Source organism: Coregonus clupeaformis, chromosome 27 (genome assembly GCF_020615455.1).
Source record: "Coregonus clupeaformis isolate EN_2021a chromosome 27, ASM2061545v1, whole genome shotgun sequence".
NCBI classification, from domain to species: Eukaryota; Metazoa; Chordata; class Actinopteri; order Salmoniformes; family Salmonidae; genus Coregonus; species Coregonus clupeaformis.
The window spans coordinates 6996868-7018692 of NC_059218.1; the positions used below are offsets into that span (position 1 = coordinate 6996868).

The following is a 21825-nucleotide window of genomic DNA, read 5'->3' on the forward strand; positions in this document are numbered from 1 at the left end:
ATATATTTTTTTAAACTTGTACTTATCTTTTCCTACTAGCACTGACAATGCAGATAACTTATTTACTGAGGAAAAATGTACTTACTATGACTGTGATATATGGTTGTCTCGCCTAGCTATCTTAAGATGAATGCACTAAATGTAAGTCGCTCTGGTTAAGAACGGCTGCTAAATGACAAAAATGCTCAATGTAAATTGATTTCTACCAACAACAAAAAATATTGATAAGATACAGATGGACAGTATACGTGATGCTCAGTGCTACTGGTCAGTGCTGGCTGACCTGTACATCTTGGAGCAGCTGGGGCAGGTGGAACTGCCACTCCTTACAGAAGCTGGACAGCTGCAGCAGAAAGCCCACCGTGTGGTCAGCCTCGTCCAGACAAACCAGAGTCTGGCCCGTCCGCACCCCATTCAGACACTGAAGGAAACAAAGAGACAGACACTTTAGGTCTCATGTTCAGACACACACACATACACACAAACCTCAGGAAACATTACACAGAGATATGACCATTCACACTCACAGACAGACAGACAACACACACCTGCAATATGCGTTCCTGGTGCACTCCAACAAAGTCGAGGGCCTCGTTGATGAAGTTGTAGCGCAGCGTCTTGAGCAGGCTTTCCATGAGGGACATACAGAGGCGGTACACCCCAGGCCAGCACGGAGAGTCCTGGGACTTACGGGAGAAACCCTGACCAGGGAGATGGAGAGGGGCTAACGTTATAATACTACAATAACTATTCTGCTTTTGACCAGGGCCTATTGGGCTCTGGTCAAAAGTAGTGCACTATGTAGGGAATAGGGCGCCCTTTGGGATGCAGCCTATGTAATTCCCTCTTCAGACAAATGCCTCTATGTCTTCAACTGAAAATACACATGCTGTGGAGAACTGAACCCAGAGACACAGAACGTGACCCATGACCGAGTGACCGACTGCGTCCTGTTCCGACTCATCATCACGGAGGTCATTTAGTCATTTTATATCAATGCTTTTATCATGGGCCACATCCCAAATGGCACCCCATTTGGGATGCGGACATGTTGTGGTTGTGTGTTACCTGCGAGGCTCCATTGGAGGGCACTTCATAGACACTGAGCAGTGGGAGACAGATACTCTGGATGACTCCGGCCCTGGCTACTGCTGCTGCCCCCTGGTGGACAGGACACAGAACATGGTCAATGGCTGAAATATCAATTTATTACTAATGTGGTTGATATACCTAGTACATTTTCATGTTTAAATAGGTTTGTCTTTGCAGAAGAGATAATGAGATCTAATAATATTACATCTAAGTCTTTTTACAGTACTCAACATTGTGCCATTGGGGAGTGTGTGACAATTGGTGTCCTTCTGTACAAGAGAGAGAGAGGAGATAGAGAGAGCGAGAGAACCTGTGGTGTGTGTGTACTAGAGAATGACCAATATGTTTTATTTTACGAGCAAGGAAGCCGATGGACGATATCTTATGCCGATATTCAATACCATTCAATTAAATTGTGGCTGCGAATTCGCCATAGAAATAGTTAGAAATAATATGATGAAGCTCCAGTAATCTGGATAACTATTGAAAGATACCTGACATGCGTTTTTCTACATTGTAATGGACACGTTGCAACCTTTGGTAGGTAGGCTGCTGGCAGGCTTCGGCTACGGTACAGCAAAGCCAAGTCAGCCTGTGCTCATGGTTCTCACAGGGGAAGTGAAATGATAGGCTACAATAATTTTACTCATGATCATGCACACTGCAAATTACGAATTTTCTTTGGCGGGTGACTTATTTTCTGGATAGAAACGTGGTTTTTAGCTAACATTAAACCAATCAAAACAGTGGAGAGTGTAGGTAAGCAAAAATGTAGTGGTCAAAACCATTCATCTTGGAGCTAAAATGCTATCATATCACGCAACTATACAGTTTAGAAAATGGTCAGATACACACTATATATACAAAAGTATCTGGACATCCCTTCAAATGAGTGGATTCCGCTATTTCAGCCACACTCACTACTGAGTTCCAAACTGCCTCTGGAAGCAACGTCTGCACAAGAACTGTTCGTCGGGAGCTTCATAAAATGGGTTTCCATGGCCGAGCAGCCACACACAAGCCTAAGATCACCATGCACAATGCCAAGCGTCGGACAGAGTGGTGTAAAGCTCGCCGCAATTGGACTCCATTGCAGTGGAAACGCGTTCTCTCGAATGATGAATCACGCTCTACCATCTGGCAGTCCGACGGACAAACCTGGGTTTGGCGGACGCCAGGAGAACGCTACCTGCCCGAATGCCTAGTGCCAACTGTAAAGGTTGGTGGAGGAGGAATAATGGTCTGGGGCTGTTTTTCATGGTTCGGGCTAGGCCCCTTAGTTCCAGCATACAATGACATTCTAGACGATTCTGTGCTTCCAACTTTGTGGCAACAGTTTGGGGAAGGCCCTTTCCTGTTTCAGCATGACAATGCCCCCGTGCACAAAGCAAGGTCCATACAGAAATGGTTTGTCGAGATCGGTGTGGAAGAACTTGACTGACCTGCACAGAGCCCTGACCTCAACCCCATCGAACACCTTTGGGATGAATTGGAACACCGACTGCGAGCCAGGCCTAATCGCCTAACATCAGTGCCCGACCTCACTAATGCTCTTCTGGCTAAATGGAAGCAAGTCCCTGCAGCAATGTTCCAACATCTAGTGGAAAGCTTTCCAAAAAGAGTGGAAGCTATTATAGCAGCAAAGGGGGGACCAACTCCATATTAATGCCCATGATTTTGGAATGAGAAGTTTTCAAGGAGTACTGATACTTTTGATCATGTAGTGTATACAGTCAGTGGCCAGTTTATTAAGGAAAACCACCCACGAAAATGGTTAGCTCCTACAGACAGTGGGTTAAGTGGCCGTGGCTTGCTATATACAGTGAGGGAAAAAAGTATTTGATCCCCTGCTGATTTTGTACGTTTGCCCACTGACAGAGAAATGATCAGTCTATAATTTTAATGGTAGGTTTATTTGAACAGTGAGAGACAGAATAACAAACAAAAAAATCAATGTCAAAAATGTTATAAATTGATTTGCATTTTAATGAGGGAAATAAGTATTTGACCCCCTCTCAATCAGAAAGATTTCTGGCTCCCAGGTGTCTTTTATACAGGTAACGAGCTGAGATTAGGAGCACACTCTTAAAAGGGAGTGCTCCTAATCTCAGCTTGTTACCTGTATAAAAGACACCTGTCCACAGAAGCAGTCAATCAGATTCCAAACTCTCCACCATGGCCAAGACCAAAGAGCTCTCCAAGGATGTCAGGGACAAGATTGTAGACCTACACAAGGCTGGAATGGGCTACAAGACCATCGCCACGCAGCTTGGTGAGAAGGTGACAACAGTTGGTGCGATTATTTGCAAATGGAAGAAACACAAAAGAACTGTCAATCTCCCTCGGCCTGGGGCTCCATGCAAGATCTCACCTCGTGGAGTTGCAATGATCATGAGAACGGTGAGGAATCAGCCCAGAACTACACGGGAGGATGTCGTCAATGATCTCAAGGCACCTGGGACCATAGTCACCAAGAAAACAATTGGTAACACACTACGCCGTGAAGGACTGAAATCCTGCAGTGCCCGCAAGGTCCCACTGCTCAAGAAAGCACAGATACAGGCCCGTCTGAAGTTTGCCAATTAACATCTGAATGATTCAGAGGATAACTGGGTGAAAGTGTTGTGGTCAGATGAGACCAAAATCGAGCTCATTGGCATCAACTCAACTCGCCATGTTTGGAGGAGGAGGAATGCTGCCTATGACCTCAAGAACACCATCCTCACCGTCAAATATGGAGGTGGAAACATTATGCTTTGGGGGTGTTTTTCTGCTAAGGGGACAGGACAACTTCACCGCATGAAAAGGGACGATGGACGGGACCATGTACTGTCAAATCTTGGGTGAGAACCTCCTTCCCTCAGCCAGGACATTGAAAATGGGTCGTGGATGGGTATTCCAGCATGACAATGACCCAAAACACACGGCCAAGGCAACAAAGGAGTGGCTCAAGAATAAGCACATTAAGGTCCAGGAGTGGCCTAGCCAGTCTCCAGACCTTAATCCCATAGAAAATCTGTGGAGGGAGCTGAAGGTTCGAGTTGCCAAACGTCAGCCTTCAAACCTTAATGACTTGGAGAAGATCTGCAAAGAGGAGTGGGACAAAATCCCTCCTGAGATGTGTGCAAACCTGGTGGCCAACTACAAGAAACATCTGGCCTCTGTAATTGCCAACAAGGGTTTTGCCAACAAGGGTTTTGCCACCAAGTACTAAGTCATGTTTTGCAGAGGGGTCAAATACTTATTTCCCTCATTAAAATGCAAATCAATTCATAACATTTTTGACATGCGTTTTTCTGGATTTTTTTGTTGTTATTCTGTCTCTCACTGTTCAAATAAACCTACCATTCAAATAATAGACTGATCATTTCTTTGTCAGTGGGCAAATATACAAAATCAGCAGGGGATCAAATACTTTTTTCCCTCACTGTATAAATCTAATTTTACTGCTTGCATGAGTTACTAGATGTGGAATAGAGTTCTATGTAGTCATGGCTTTATGTAGTACTGTGCGCCTCCCATAGTCTGTCCTGGACTTGGGGACTGTGAAGAGATCTCTGGTGGCATGTCTTGTGGGGTATGCATGGGTGTCCGAGTTGTGTGCCAGTAGTTCAAATCGGTTGTTGACTAGTGTGTACCTGTGGTGTGTGTGTACCTGTGGCGTGTGTGTACCTGTGGCTTGTGTGTACCTGTGGCGTGCGGGCCAGCGTGAGGAGCAGATGCAGGGCAGCCTCAGTAAAGTAGAGGTTCTGTTTGGATCGAAGGCTCAGTTCTAGAGTGCTGAGAACCGAGTGGAGAACGGGAACCTTCCTCATCACTAGAACCCAGTGTTCCCCGTCCTCGTCGGCACGACACAGCTCCTTAGCCAGGTGTAACGCCAGCACACACACCTGAGAGAAAGAGAGAGGAAGAGGGGTACAGAGAATATGAAGGCAGACCACTTAGTCAAATTGCTTCACATAAACTACACTTGAGAGACGATCCACCACAGACATGTAACATGCTGAGCTGCCCTGACGAAGTTCGTCATAGATGATCATTTATTCAGCATCTTTTATCAATTGTCAGGGTATGCTTTTCAAAACACTTGGAACAACAGGTAGGCACTGTGTGCGTTTAGAGTAAAACGGCAGCCTCTGTCTGGTTGTGTGACTTACCCCGTCCCTCTGGTCCTTCTGGAAGCTACGGGGGGCGTCCGTCTCCATGCTGTCCTTGTCCTCAGGGACGTCCCCTGCCTGGGCCGTGTGACGCGTGCTGTCAATCAGTGCCAGCGCCTCATCCTGCACAGTCTCACACACACACAGCAGTAGCTGGGGCAGCTGGGAAATCTCACCACCTGCTAAATGTAACAAGCAACACTGTTACAGTGCTGTACATGTCATGTATACAGTGGTATACCATAGCGTGAAAGTAAGGCGGTACAGTCCGGTACGGCGTCCCGGCAAAATAAATAGGGGGGGTACGCCGTAGCAGTCAAACATGAGCCTATCACAGTAATAAAAACAAAATGTCAAGAAAACTGTAGGCTATTAGACCATTATTTATCATTACCGAACCTTAAAACAGGTGGCATAGTCTACGCTCCAAAATGCGATGTGGTTCGACAAGAACACAGACATTTTGCCATGGCAGACACAGAGACACGCGGACAGCAGTGGACGCATAAATTCTGGCCTAATGACAATCGCCAAATGTCATTAAACTTATTGGTGTTTTGTGTAAAAGGTGTCGCTTTCCATTCACCTCTGTTTGGAGATTGGAAATACACTACATTACCAAAAGTATGTGGACACCTGCTCGTCAAACTTCTCATTCCAAAATCATGGGCATTAATATGGAGTTGGTCCCCTCTTTGCTGCTATAACTGCTAGATGTTGGAACATTGCTGCGGGGACTTGCTTCCATTCAACCACAAGAGCATTAGTGAGGTTGGGCACTGATCTTGGGTGATTAAGCCCGCAGTCGGCATTCCAATTCATCCCAAAGGTGTTCGATGGGGTTGAGGTCAGGGCTCTATGCAGGTCAGTCAAGTTCTTCCACACCGATCTCGACAAACCATTTCTGTATGGACCTCGCTTTGTGCACGGGGGCATTGTCATGCTGAAACAGGAAAGGGCCTTCCCCAAACTGTTGCCACAAAGTTGGAAGCACAGAATCGTATAGAATGTCATTGTATGCTTGAACTAAGGGGCCTAGCCCGAACCATGAAAAACAACCCCAGACCATTATTCCTCCTCCACCAAACTTTACAGTTGGCACTAGGCATTCGGGCAGGTAGCTTTTTCCTGGCATCCGCCATACCCATTTTCGTCCGTTGGACTGCCAGATGGTGAAGCGTGATTCATCACTCCAGAGAACGCGTTTCCACTGCTCCAGAGTCCAATGGCGGCGAGCTTTACACCCCTCCAGCCGACGCTTGGCATTGCGCATGGTGATCTTAGGCTTGTGTGTGGCTGCTCGGCTATGGAAACCCATTTCATGAAGCTCCCGACGAACAGTTCTTGTGCTGACGTTGCTTCCAGAGGCAGTTTGGAACTCGGTAGTGAGAGTGTTGCACAGACGATTTTAACGCAAATCTATGATTAGGCCCGCAAGCACTTGCACACATAGCAGGTCCCGTACTGGGAAGAAATGACATCTACTTTCACCCCTGGTAATACCATAGACACACATGCAGATACACACCAACACACACACACAGCGGTTGTTCCCTCCCTTACCATTGAGGCCCTGTATCTGCAGCGCAGAGATGAGGGCAGAGAACACCTTGGCCTTGGTCCTCGCCATCAGCTGCTGGTCGCTCTGCAGGACACTCTCCAGGATCAGAGTGAGGGGAGACAACACGTCAGGGGCCGTGGCCACCACACTGCAAGATGGGGAGAAAGTGGAGGATGATGGAGGGGGATGGGGAAAAAGAGGGAAAGATGTACAGAGAGAGTTTTGACTGAACACAGTTGGGAGATGATTTTCAGCATTCTGATTTTTCAACCTGAGTGGACACAATGTATATATATTACATCAATCCAAACACACACCTTCTCCACTGTTTGAGCAGGATCAGCAGGAGGGTAGCCATCATGGATCCCAGACGTAGACAGGGCACCGACATGGGCACCAGCAACTGGAGAAAGAGAGTGGACGAGAGCATGAGTGAAAAGATGAGAGAGAGAGAGGGAGGACGAGAAAGCGAGTGAGTTAAAAGGAGTACAGAGATGAAATTCAAGAGAGGAAGAGACACCAAGTTGTCATGGTGACTAACTCACAGCAGCTTTGGTCCCGTCCAGTACGTCCATGAAGAGCTTCAGTCTGGCAGAGTCCTCCTTCAACTGCATCACATCTGACTGGAGACAACACCACACATCAATCAACCAACCAATCACATTGACATATCAGCATATCATTCTCGACAAAAATCAATTCAGGACTCATCAGGTTTATAAATTATAACAGGTTTATATAACATACAACAACAAGTTCCAGTACAAGTTCCAGTACTTGTAACTAAACTAATACAACTGCTCACATGAAATTGGTAGTCTCATATCGTTACTATAACCCAAAGAATGAAAAAACTGCACTTGAAATAATTCAACCTTGAACTTGAAAGTCACAGTTCAGCGCAGAGCAGTGTGTAGTGGGATGTGATAACGTACGTGACCATGGATGGATAGATATATATTCCACATATACACTGAGTATACCAAACATTAGGAACACCTTTCTAATATCGAGTTGAACCCTCCCCTTTTGCCCTCAGAACAGTCTCAATTCATTGGGGCATAGACTCTGCAAGGTGTCGAAATCATTCCACAGGGATGCTGGCCCATGTTGACTCCACTGCTTCCCACAGTTGTGTCAAGCTGGCTGGATGTACTTTGAATGGTGTACCAATCTTTTATTTTATTTTATATTTATTTTAGCAGACGCTCTTATCCAGAGCGACTTACATGAGCAATTAGGGTTAAGTGCCTTGCTCAAGGGCACATCGACAGACTTTTCACCTAGTCGGCTCGGGATTAGAACCAGCGACCTTTCGGTTACTGGCACAACGCTCTTAACCACTAAGCTACCATTCTTGATACACACAGGAAACGGTTGAGTGTGAAAAACTCAGCAGCGTTGCAGTTCTTCACACAAACCGGTGTGCCTGGCACCTACTACCATACCCTGTTCAAAGGCACTTAAATCTTTTGTCTTCCCATTAATCCTCTGAATGGCACACATACACAATCCATGTCTCAATTGTATCAAGGCTTAAAAATCCTTCTTTAACCTGTCTCCTCCCCTTCATCTACACTGATTGAAGTGGATTTAACAGGTGATCCACTGTCAGGAGAGTCATGACAACTGTCAACTGTGGGACCTTATATAGACATGTGTGTGCCTTTCCAAATCATGTCCAATCAATTGAATTTACTACAGGTGGACTCAAATCATGTTGTAGAAACAGCTCAAGGATGATCAATGGAAACAGGATGCATCTGAGCTCAATTTCGAGTCTCATAGCAAAGGGTCTGAATACTTATGTAAATAAGGTATCTGTTTTTTATTTTTAATACATTTGCAAAAATTTCAACAACAAAAAAAAAACTTTTCACTTTGTCATTATGGGGTATTGTGTTAAATTGCTGTGGATTTTTATTTATTTAATCCATGTTAGAATAAGGCTGTAATGTAACACAGTGTGGAAAAAGTCAAGGGGTCTGAGTACTTTCCGAAGGCACTGTACATGCATACATATATTTTGCATACATTATTGGGTCATGACGTACGTGACTGGTGGAGAGGATGAGCAGCATGCACCAGGCTGAGATGACCATCAGGGTTTCGGAGAACGAGCACATGCCCTCTTCCTCAGTCTCGGCCACGTGCACCACAAGGGACTTGAGGTACTGGGACCAGTATTCATAGTGCCGCCCGCTGGAGAACTTCTGCAGCGCGTCCTTCAGAGACTTCTCCAGGGAGCCACTGTAGAACAGAGGTTCGTTCAGATAGAAGTGTACTGTGTAGAACAGATATGAATGTATCTCAGGTAGGATAGGGAATTGTGTCTAATCTATCCATTACATTTCAAAAGTCCATCTCATTTAGTTTATTTCATATCTCTATTTTATTAATTTATTTTCACAGGAATTTGTTTTGCATTTTGCTCCATCAATTCACACAGATACACAAAATACTTGACAGATGGAGCCATTGATACCAGTAACAACTCAATCCACCAAATATACCATCTTAAATTGCTCTAAGCAACCATAGAAATATGAACATGTAGCCTAGTTACCTGACCACATAGTAGATCTCAAGGCCGATGATTTTCATGACGAAGGCACAGGTCTCCAGAAAACAAGGCTCTGTGATGTCTGAGGGGGAGGGGAGGGTTCCAAACAGAGGCGTGGTCAGGTTTTCCCAAAACATATCTCTGTGGGAGGAAATATCATACAGTGAGGGAAAAAAGTATTTGATCCCCTGCTGATTTTGTACGTTTGCCCACTGACAAAGAAATGACCAGTCTATAATTTTAATGGTAGGTTTATTTGAACAGTGAGAGACAGAATAACAACAAAAAAATCCAGAAAAACACATGTCAAAAATGTTATGAATTGATTTGCATTTTAAATGAGGGAAATAAGTATTTGACCCCCTCTCAATCAGAAAGATTTCTGGCTCCCAGGTGTCTTTTATATAGGTAACGAGCTGAGATTAGGAGCACACTCTTAAAGGGAGTGCTCCTAATCTCACCTTGTTACCTGTATAAAAGACACCTGTCCACAGAAGCAATCAGTCAATCAGATTCCAAACTCTCCATCATGGCCAAGACCAAAGAGCTCTCCAAGGATGTCAGGGACAAGATTGTAGACCTACACAAGGCTGGAATGGGCTACAAGACCATCGCCAAGCAGCTTGGTGAGAAGGTGACAACAGTTGGTGCGATTATTCGCAAATGGAAGAAACACAAAATAACTGTCAATCTCCCTTGGCCTGGGGCTCCATGCAAGATCTCACCTCGTGGAGTTGCAATGATCTTGAGAACGGTGAGGAATCAGCCCAGAACTACACGGGAGTATCTTGTCAATGATCTCAAGGCAGCTGGAACCATAGTCACCAAGAAAACAATTGTTAACACACTACGCCGTGAAGGACTGAAATCCTGCAGCGCCCACAAGGTCCCCCTGCTCAAGAAAGCACATATACAGGCCCGTCTGAAGTTTGCCAATGAACATCTGAATGATTCAGAGGAGAACTGGGTGAAAGTGTTGTGGTCAGATGAGACCAAAATCGAGCTCATTGGCATCAACTCAACTCGCCGTGTTTGGAGGAGGAGGAATGATGCCTATGACCCCAAGAACACCATCCCCACCGTCAAACATGGAGGTGGAAACATTGTGCTTTCGGGGTGTTTTTCTGCTAAGGAGACAGGACAACTTCACCGCATGAAAAGGGACGATGGACGGGGCCATGTACCGTCAAATCTTGGGTGAGAACCTCCTTCCCTCAGCCAGGGCATTGAAAATGGGTCGTGGATGGGTATTCCAGCATGACAATGACCCAAAACACGGCCAAGGCAACAAAGGAGTGGCTCAAGAAGAAGCTTATTAAGGTCCTGGAGTGGCCTAGCCAGTCTCCAGACCTTAATCCCATAGAAAATCTGTGGAGGGAGCTGAAGGTTCGAGTTGCCAAACGTCAGCCTCGAAACCATAATGACTTGGAGAAGATCTGCAAAGAGGAGTGGGACAAAATCCCTCCTGAGATGTGTGCAAACCTGGTGGCTAACTACAAGAAACGTCTGACCTCTGTGATTGCCAACAAGAATTTTGCCACCAAGTACTAAGTCATGTTTTGCAGAGGGGTCAAATACTTATTTCCCTCATTAAAATGCAAATCAATTAATAACATTTTTGACATGCATTTTTCTGGATTGTTTTGTTGTTATTCTGTCTCTCACTGTTCAAATAAACCTACCATTAAAAGTATAGACTGATCATGTCTTTGTCAGTGGGCGAACATACAAAATCAGCAGGGGATCAAATACTTTTTTCCCCTCACTGTAGATTTAATATATTAAAACACATGAAACTCATAAAACCAATGATACTGCATCATCTCTCATGTTGGTGTGTGTGTGTGTGTGTGTGGGTTCGTGTTTACGTGTGTGTCTCAGGCAGGGTCATAGTTCACTCACTTGGTGCGTAGGACAGAGATGGCGCTGTCCCGTCGGTCCTGCCACAGGGCGTGGAGGAAGGCCAGGGTGGCGCGGTGCAGCAGGGGGGGACACCAGTACTTCCCCTGCTGCCTGGAGTCGATCAGGTCCAACACCACCTGCAGACAGCTCCACTCACCCAGCACAAACTCCTGAGAGGGAAGGAGGGAGAGAGAGAGAGAGAGAGAGAAAGAAAGAGAGGAGAAAAGAAAGACTTGTCTTTTAAATAACTGAACTCTCTGAGTCCACAGCCTTGAGATGGGAAGAGGAATTAATCTCGTATAAAGATTCAGAAACTCAAAAAACAAACATCTTATCTACACTGAACAAAAATATAAACGCAACACGTAAAGTGTTGGTCCCATGTTTAATGAGCTGATATAAATATGTGGTCCTCTGTAGCTCAGCTGGTAGAGCACGGCGCTTGTAACGCCAAGGTAGTGGGTTCGATCCCCGGGACCACCCATACACAAAAAAAAATGTATGCACGCATGACTGTAAGTCGCTTTGGATAAAAGCGTCTGCTAAATGGCATATTATTATTATTATAAAAGATCCCAGAAATCTTCCATATACACAAAAAGCTTATTTCTCTCAAATGTTGTGCACAAATTTGTTTACATCCCTGTTAGTGAGCATTTCTCCATTGCCAAGATAATCCATCCACCTTACAGGTGTGGCATATCAAGAAGCTGATTAATAAAGCATGATCATTACACAAGTGCACCTTGTGCTGGGGACAATAAAAGGCCATTCTAAAATGTGCAGTTTTGTCACACAACACAATGCCACAGAAGTCTCAAGTTTTGAGGGAGCGTGAAATTGGCATGCTGACTACAGGAAAGCCCACCAGATCTGTTGCCAGAGAATGTAATGTACATTTCTCTACCATAAGCGGCCTCCAACATCGTTTTAGAGAATTTGGCAGTACGTCCAACCCGCCTCACAACCGCAGACCACGTGTATGGTGTTGTGTGGGCGAGCAGTTTGCTGATGTCAATGTTGTGAACAGAGTGCCCCATGATGGCAGTGGGGTTATCGTATGGGCAGGGATAAGCTATGGGCAACGAACACAATTGCATTTTATCGATGGCAATTTGAATGCACAAACGAGATCCTGAGGCCCATTGTTATAGGTCCATTTTCCTTTAAGGTATCTGTGACCAACAGATGCATATCTGTATTCCCTAGTCATGTGAAATCCATAGATTAGGGCCTAATGAACTTATTTAAATTGACAGATTTTCTCATATGAACTGTAACTCAGTAACATCTTTGAAATTGTTGCATGTTGTGTTTATATTTTTGTTCAGTATATAGGTGTCAAACATCAATACACAGAGTTTGTAAACAAGTAAACAAAACGGAGTCCCAACATATTTCTGTCCTATTCTCAGACTGCCCAGTCTAGCTCCTCACCTTAGACCCCTCTGTGCTGTTCTTGACCTCCAGGTTGAGGAAGAGCTCAATGAGGCCCGGCTGGGTCTCCACGGCCACGGTGAGAAACTCCAGGATCATGACCTTGATCCTCATGTCCTCCGTCTTGCTCTGCAGCCGCGTCAGGAAGGCGTCCCGGATAGCCGCCGCGTCACCGCCCAGGCAGGCGTACACCGACATGGGCGCCACCTGGAAATCAGCAGGTTACGTAAATATTACACTGGATATTGATAGACTAGTAGCACTGTAATCTTGTCAAAGGAAATGGGAACAGCTGCTCACTGCTTGTTCTCCACTTTCAAGCACTGTACAAACTGGTGATGTCAAAAAGGCTATACTGCGGGATTTTGGCAATTAAGCCATTTTTCTACTTAGCCAGTCAGATGAACTCCTGGAAACCATTTTCATGTCTCTGCGTGCAGTATGAAGGAAGTTAGAGGTAGTTTCACGAGCCAAATGCTAACTAGCATTAGCGCAATGACTGGAAGTCTACAGGTACAGTAGCATACGCTAGCGTACCTGTCCATTTTTGGGCTCGCTAGCCACCCTTACAGAGAATGTGGCAAGTAGAAAGTGTTACTTATGATGTTGGGATTTTAATTCCATGACTTGAATGATCTTACTGTGTGTGCATTATGTGTAGACTTACCGTGGCGAGCCTCTTGAGCAGCTGGATGGCGAGGCGCGGCAGGGCCGGGTCGTGTTTGTGGTAGATGTACTTGGCCAGCACGGCAATCAGGTTGCTGCCGTGGCCACCATGCTGCGTCAGCGCCTTCTCCAGTGGCGACATGGCGTCCGATAATGGCTTGAGGCGGATCACGTTGTTGGTGACGGAGAAGGCCAGCTTTACCGTCTGGATGAGGATCTGACCCGGGTCCTCAGAGCCACCACTGGAGGGAGACACAAAGACACATTAAAGTCTAAATTACAGCAGTTTCTAATTCCACACAAGGGGAAAAACAAAATAGAACATACAAATGGGGTCCACGTGCTTATTCAGTTACATAAACAGTTAGATTTCATTGTAAGTGGCCTCGGATGGTCTAGTGGCCTAAGCTGCCTCCAGTGCATATGTACCGCAGAAGCATCGGTTCCAATCCGGCCCACTGCTATTTCAGCACCCTCTCCTCTATCTTTCCTCTCTACTTCTGTCCTATCCAATAAACAAAAAATATGTACGGAGTGGGACTGCCCCACTCCTTAAAAAAAGACAAATAAAAAAGATAATTAATTGTAAGGTACAAAAAGGAAACTGTTGCAACTCTATACACTGCTTTTCTATCTGCATGCAATATTCTAAACATGGCTTCCCTCCTGATGCACAGGTCACTGGTGTGAGCAGTGTTTAGCTGTAGACATACAAAGTGAAGAATGTGACTGATGTGTTACCTGCTGGGCTGAGCAGCCAGCACCACGTCTATGGTGTCCACTCCGACCCCAATGATGTTGACCACCGCCTGGCCAGCCTCAGTGTTAGCCAGACTGTAGATACACAGAGACTGAAGGGTTGGAGTGCTGGGGAAGAGAGACAGAGGGAAGAGTGATGAATTTAGAATAGTATACCACAACTACTTTGTTTGATATTAATACTACGTAGATAGGCTCCATCTTTTGAGTCTAAAAAGTCCCACCAGCCTGCAACTCACCAATTAAAATCTATGACTTTTTTTTACCATTTTGTTTACTCTTGACTATTACATTGAATACAAGCAATGTAATGGCTGTTGAGGTAAAATAAGGAATAATGCTGATTTGATATGAGCAGCAGCCCTACCTGCTACTGGCCTCTCCCTCTGGACTGAGGTTCAGAATGGCATGGACCAGCTCCAGGATCAGACAACCTACATGAGGAGAAGAAGAAGGAGAAAAAGAAGAGGAGGGGAAGAGAAAGTAGTGAGAAAGAGGATTCAGAATCTTTTCAGTCTGACTGTAGTTTATATAGCCAGCCCTTTCTCTACAGCTAAGGCCATGCTCAACTGCTACATATATCCCAGATACATTTCAATTCATACAACAATGAAGGTGTTTGTGATACCATCAAGCGCAGACTCAAATCAATAGACAAAACAGTATTGTGAAAGTGACTAACCAAGTTCAAGTTTATTTTATATATACACCCACATGGCAGTCAGACACTGAAATACATACAGTGGGGGAAAAAAGTATTTAGTCAGCCACCAATTGTGCAATTCTCCCACTTAAAAAGATGAGAGAGGCCTGTAATTTTCATCATAGGTACACGTCAACTATGACAGACAAAATGAGAAAAAAAAATCCAGAAAATCACATTGTAGGATTTTTAATGAATTTATTTGCAAATTATGGTGGAAAATAAGTATTTGGTCAATAACAAAAGTTTCTCAATACTTTGTTATATACCTTTTGTTGGCAATGACACAGGTCAAACGTTTTCTGTAAGTCTTCACAAGGTTTTCACACACTGTTGCTGGTATTTTGGCCCATTCCTCCATGCAGATCTCCTCTAGAGCAGTGATGTTTTGGGGCTGTCGCTGGGCAACACGGACTTTCAACTCCCTCCAAAGATTTTCTATGGGGTTGAGATCTGGAGACTGGCTAGGCCACTCCTGGACCTTGAAATGCTTCTTACGAAGCCACTCCTTCGTTGCCCGGGCGGTGTGTTTGGGATCATTGTCATGCTGAAAGACCCAGCCACGTTTCATCTTCAATGCCCTTGCTGATGGAAGGAGGTTTTCACTCAAAATCTCACGATACATGGCCCCATTCATTCTTTCCTTTACAGGGATCAGTCGTCCTGGTCCCTTTGCAGAAAAACAGCCCCAAAGCATGATGTTTCCACCCCCATGCTTCACAGTAGGTATGGTGTTCTTTGGATGCAACTCAGCATTCTTTGTCCTCCAAACACGATGAGTTGAGTTTTTACCAAAAAGTTCTATTTTGGTTTCATCTGACCATATGACACTCTCCCAATCCTCTTCTGGATCATCCAAATGCACTTTAGCAAACTTCAGACGGGCCTGGACATGTACTGGCTTAAGCAGCGGGACACGTCTGGCACTGCAGGATTTGAGTCCCTGGCGGCGTAGTGTGTTACTGATGGTAGGCTTTGTTACTTTGGTCCCAGCTCTCTGCAGGTCATTCACTAGGTCCCCCCGTGTGGTTCTGGGATTTTTGCTCACCGTTCTTGTGATCATTTTGACCCCATGGGGTGAGATCTTGCGTGGAGCCCCAGATCGAGGGAGAAGCCACCCCTTGCCTTGATGACAACTTTGCACACTCAACACCTTCTGTAGAGACCGATCCACTTAGCAAGATGTGGCTGGGGGTTATAGCATTTCTTTCACATGACCCATCAATTTAGACAAGTGTGTCTGGGTAAGCGTCATCTAATATTCATTAAATATTTTTATCTGGACACTTTCAGTTTACCTGGAATTTTTCCTTACTGACACCATAGGTGTTGTACCACTTTTAGTCTTATTCTTTACTACACTACTCACTGTTTAGCACATGACTTCACATGAGAATCCTTAAAGAGATGGGTGGGGCTGGCTTATGAGGGTGTGAACAATGCTGAATGGGTGTAGACAAAGCAGAGCTCTCCAGTAGATACCAAAACATTCAAAGGCCATTTTCTTAAAAGTGAGTTTGCAAGTTTATCAATTTTCAAAGCAGAATGACTTTCCCATTGTTCCTCAAATGCAGTGTATGATATACCATTTTGTAGCTCTGAGTCTCTACTTTTATCCAATGTAAAAAACACAATTTCAAATGTATGACCCGGCCGCTCACATTTCTGTATGGACCTGGCTTTGTGCACAGGGCCATTGTCATGCTGAAACAGGAAAGGGCCTTCCCAAACTGTTGTCACAAAGTTGGAAGCACAGAATCGTCTACAATGTCATTGTATGATGTAGCATTAAGATTTCCCTTCACCGGCACTAAGGGGACTAGCCCGAACCATAACCATTATTCTTCCTCCACCAAAGTTTACAGTTGGCATTATGCATTCGGGCAGGTAGCGTTCTCCTGGCATCCGCCAAACCCAGATTTGTCCGTCAGACTGCCAGATGATGAAGCGTGATTCATCATTCTAGAGAACGCGTTTCCACTACTGTTGACCGGGGCTGCTCTAGCAGGGATGAAATGTGATGAACTGACTTGTTGGAAAGGTGGCATCCTATGACGGTGCCACGTTGAAAGTCACTGAGCTCTTCAGTAAGGCCATTCTACTGCCAATGTTTGTCTATGGAGATTGCATGGCTGTGTGCTCGATTTTACACACCTGTCAGCAACGGGTGTGGCTGAAATAGCCGAATCCACTAATTTTAAGGGGGTGTCCACATACTTTTGTATATATAGGTTATTACTTATTGCTTACACCTGTGAAATCCAAAGGGATATCACTGATGTAATGGACAACCAAAGACTTGAACAGCACTCACCGATTCTCTCTCTGACACCATAGGTGTTGTAGCGCCACTTGTGGTAGTTGGGCAGTATCTCCTTGAGCACCAGCAACACACAGGGGACCAGGCCCTTGTTCTGGGTGCTGCCCAGCTGGCCCTGAGGACAGGAGGGGGACACACACCATCAGTACACACTCCTTCACCATGACAGTCAGTAATTCTGTTTTAAATCAACTCCTAGCCCCTAAACTTATCCCATAGACCCTTGTGGAAATCTGAGAGGCATGGATAAGTGTTACTGCATTTCCCCCCTCTCATTTCCTTGAAAAGGCATTCTCATTCAAAACAACAATAAAGTCATAGAGATGGGATAAGTGGAAGCAATTTCCTCTGGGGAAAATAAATCATTATTATAGTGTGAATCGACAAGAGAGAGCGTCACCTTGACCAGGGTGGTGACGAGGCGCAGGAAGGCGATAGTCACAGCGTACTCCCCTTTGGGCTGTTCAATCAGGACCAGCAGGTTGCCATAGTTACCTGCCTTCATCCCCTCAGCACTGGACAGATACATATTTGATATTATATATTTTGTATGACTTTCAACCAAGTGCAGTGAACAACACCCCTCAAAGACCCCTGTTAATATTAGGGCTGGGAATTGCCAGGGACCTCACGATATGATATTATCACGATACTTAGGTGCCAATACGATATGTATTGCGATTCTCACAATTGTATATGTATTACGATTCGATACCGTGATTTTATTGCAATTGGATGTTCCAAACCTATTGCTCACCATATGTCTGCTGCAGAGGGACAAGAGAGCCATGAAAAATTAGTTTCACCAGTAATGGAAATAAAAGTGCCGAAAACAAATTGGCTCCCTATTTAAAAAGACGATGGAGAATAAGCTATGAAGGAAAAATGCTGGAATTGTGGTGCAACAATAATATTGCGATATTGTCAAAATGATACGATATATCATCAAAAATGATATCCTAATATGTAACTATCCATTTCTTCCAACATCAGAAGGACTTGAGAAGCGCAGTTCTGGTGACTTTTTAAAAGGACATTCTACTCCAAAATGAAATTATGCTGAATTATATTTTTCACCTCCAGAAATGAGCCCAATAACATATTGGTAAACTGATTTCTTAAAAGTATTTTAGCATATTGGACCATGCATATAGCCCAGGGCTCTCCAACCCTGTTACTGGAGAGCTACCCTCCTGTAGGTTTTTGCTCCGTCCCAGTTTAAACTAACCTGATTCAGCTTATCAACCTGCCAATTATTAGAATCAGGTGGGCTAGATTAGGGTTGGAGTGAAAACCTACAGGATGGTAGCTCCAAAGGAACAGGGTTGGAGAGCCCTGATATAGCCTATGCATGGTCCATATCATCAGGTATGCTATTAGCAATAAGCATTATGACCTGTAGCCCAACTAATGCAGCATAGTGGCTATAAATAAATAGGCTGAAGCATGGGGTTGCCCATCTGCATTTACCCTATTGGGCTTATCATTAGCTAGATCCCAAATGTAATATTTTAACTAGTTTGCATCATATTGATTCATTGATGTCCCAAAAAACTTGCATAAACACAGTGAATATAATGTATGCGCACATGACTGTAAGTCGCTGTACCCTACCTGTTAGGGTAACTTGGGGTAAACCGCCCCCTGGTTAACACGCCCTCGCCTGTACTTAATAATATAATAATATGCCATTTAGCAGACGCTTTTATCCAAAGCGACTTACAGTCATGTGCGCATACATTTTTACGTATGGGTGGTCCCGGGGATCGAACCCACTACCCTGGCATTACAAGCGCCATTCTCTACCAATTGAGCTATAGAGGACCACAGAAACCACTTCATGTCACAATTTTTCCTCACAACACTTTCCCTGGTTGCCACTACTCTTGCTCAACTACAAATGTAATCTGTCTCGTCACAAGTTTTTAAGTCACTCCCCAAAAATTATATTAAGGCATTTTACCCCCAAGTTACCCTACAACTGACCCATGTTACATTTAGCCCCACTCTCCCCTATGCACTCACAGGAATTGTGGAGCAGTAACATGCTTAACCATGCAGCTGCTAAAAACTCAGGATTTAAAATGGTGCAGATCCCCCTCTTTTTAAGAAAGGCCACACAATTGCATCAAGAATTGTTTTGCATTGACTGCTTGTCAGAATGCATGTTTCCCTCTCTACTGCACTCGCAACTTGAATGCGCCTCGAGAGTAATATTTATTTTGTATAGAACACAAAACAACAAGTCGAATATGTAAATTTATGAAATATTCTACTATGGGGTTGCCTGATTTTTCTATTCATTACTAGTTTTGTTTGCAGAGGAAAAGTACATGTGGACTGTTCTAGCATCTTCAAAGTGTGCTAGAACAGTCCACATTACTGCAGCGAAAACACTGGAATATGATATGGGGTGACCCACCTACCTGATGGATTGTGCCACGTTGGTCAGAGGCGAGGAGGCAAAAGGCAGGAAGCCAGTGTGGTGCAAGCTGGACCAAACCTACACACAGGCACAGAGAGACACAGACACACACGTTAATGAATGCTAAGTCTGATGAAGGCTATGAAGGAAAGATTCAAATATCAATCCCAAATCACCCCTTAAGAGCTCCAAAAACTACCAAAAACTACCAACTGTAACCCACCTTGCCAGGCATCCTAGCAGCCAGGACAATGAGGCAGTTCACACAGGATGCTATCACATCCACTGGAGGGTTGATGACTGACGTCAACCTAACCAAAAGAAAGACACCAAAATGTACCCAATCACACCATGAATCAAACCAATACTACAGAAAACTACAAAAATACATCTTTATTAATCAATGGAACAATGGAACAAATCAACCTTAAAAGCAAAAATACGAATTGTATTACTCCATATGAAATAGAGGAGTTGTGTACTGTATAAGACAGTGATAAAGTGTTGGCTGTGTGTAGTGTGTGTGTAGCGTCTCACCTCTGCAGTAACATGTAGATGCGGGAGGTGAGGGGCAGCAGACAGTCAGACACGGTCCAGTCTGTGCTGATCATCTTATGGACCAAGTCCAGGATGGGCTTCACACGCTCACAGTGTAAGATCACATCTGGACCAGACAGAGAGAAAACAGAGAATGAGAAACACACACAACATACATACATTCATACTCATAGAGATAGATTTAAATAAATGTGATAATGAAGTGAAGGATCTCTGCTGATAGAGAAATTACTATGAGATGCTTTGAGTTTGTGTGTAGTAGGGATGTAACGATTCACCGATACGCATCGGTCCCCAATTCAAATGTTTAAGATATGACTGCATCGGTCCGCGGATCCCAAACGGATCCAAATGTAGCATGCATTGGTCAGAAAATCTATTCAAACGTTTCTACCTTCCGAAAATACCTAATATTTTGTGACAACTGAGGACTCCTCTTCTTCAGTGTCAAACTATGCATGTAACTGTGTTGACAGTCATTGATCTACAAGTAATTTTGCATGCCGAACAACCTAGGGAAGGAATATCAGTAGCCTAGTCAAATTACAGACTGTGCCCAGGTTCGCACAATGACAAACGTGAGGTAGATGGCCTGTTCCTGATCTTGCGCATCTGCGCAGCACCTTCAGCAGACAAATGCTAGCTAATCTTAGATAATTTGTAAACAACAAATATTTGTACATTACTAGCTCAAACACTTAATCTGAAAAAATGACAAGTTAATTAGTGGGTGATGGTGATTTCAGAACAAACGTGTGGGGGGGGTGGACATAGGCTACATTGTCACCATCCCCCTAATCTGATGGTGGTAGTGTTGGGTGGTAGATCCTTAATCTCCCTTATGGCTCAGAACAGGTAGTACATACGTCATACACATACACTGAGCATACCAAATATTAGGAACACCTTCCTAATATTGAGTTGAACCCCCCACCCCGTTTGCCCTCAGAACAGCCTAAATTAGTCCAGGCATTGACCTTACAAGGTGTCGAAAGTGTTCCACAGGGATGCTGGCCCATGTTGACTCCAATGCTTCCCACAGTTGTGTCAAGTAGGATGGATGTCTTTTGGATGGTGGACCATTATTGGTACACATGGGAAACTGTTGAGTGTGAAAAACCAAGCAGGGTTGCCGTTCTTGACACAAACCGGTGCGCGGTCACGAAATTGTCAAGCAAATAACTGCCGGTCTCACGGTAATTGACCGTTAATTAACAAACACATTTAGTATCTCCTGGCTTCCACACATAGTCTACAAGCCACTGATGCAGACTTTTGGAACATCTACATTTTAAAAAGTTTAATAAATCCATGTAATATAGCCTACACCTTCACAATAAATCCATTATTTATTTTAGACAGGTCTAAAGAAACATGATATGAAGAAAATGTAGTCTATTTCAGAAGAACAGAAGAGCATACTGAGTTGTCCATATGTTAGGCCCTTATCTGGCTATGCCATATTGCTGTGGGCTACACTAGTTCATTTAGCAGACAAGATCTGCTTAGAATTCCATGGCATTATTTTATAGTATGAAGAATACAATTGAACAAAGCTGAATAAAATAGAAAGGATATTTTCTCCAAACGATTTGAGGGAGTGCACACATGCGGCTATTCTGTGTTAAATGATTAATTTAGAGTTATTTATATAACTTGAGTTGTGATACAAACATTGGGCT

At 44.3% G+C, this 21825-nt stretch overlaps 1 protein-coding gene across 1 annotated transcript in view; it reads right to left on the reverse strand.

The window, feature by feature from the left end:
- The window catches only part of LOC121541428 (nucleoporin NUP188-like), a 60412-nt gene that overhangs the window by 15025 nt on the left and 23562 nt on the right, over positions 1-21825 (reverse strand). Inside the window, exons 17-36 of the mRNA XM_041850427.2 lie at positions 20123-20249; positions 19809-19896; positions 19587-19663; positions 17561-17675; positions 17155-17275; positions 14505-14571; positions 14120-14245; positions 13380-13620; positions 12713-12919; positions 11276-11445; positions 9377-9514; positions 8865-9060; positions 7356-7433; positions 7128-7213; positions 6813-6958; positions 5250-5431; positions 4782-4982; positions 1069-1161; positions 549-701; positions 284-421 (exon numbers count right to left, since the gene is read on the reverse strand). Of these exons, the coding sequence (XP_041706361.1) occupies positions 284-421; positions 549-701; positions 1069-1161; positions 4782-4982; positions 5250-5431; positions 6813-6958; positions 7128-7213; positions 7356-7433; positions 8865-9060; positions 9377-9514; positions 11276-11445; positions 12713-12919; positions 13380-13620; positions 14120-14245; positions 14505-14571; positions 17155-17275; positions 17561-17675; positions 19587-19663; positions 19809-19896; positions 20123-20249 (2750 nt within the window). The remainder of the gene's footprint in view (positions 1-283; positions 422-548; positions 702-1068; positions 1162-4781; positions 4983-5249; positions 5432-6812; positions 6959-7127; positions 7214-7355; positions 7434-8864; positions 9061-9376; positions 9515-11275; positions 11446-12712; positions 12920-13379; positions 13621-14119; positions 14246-14504; positions 14572-17154; positions 17276-17560; positions 17676-19586; positions 19664-19808; positions 19897-20122; positions 20250-21825) is intronic.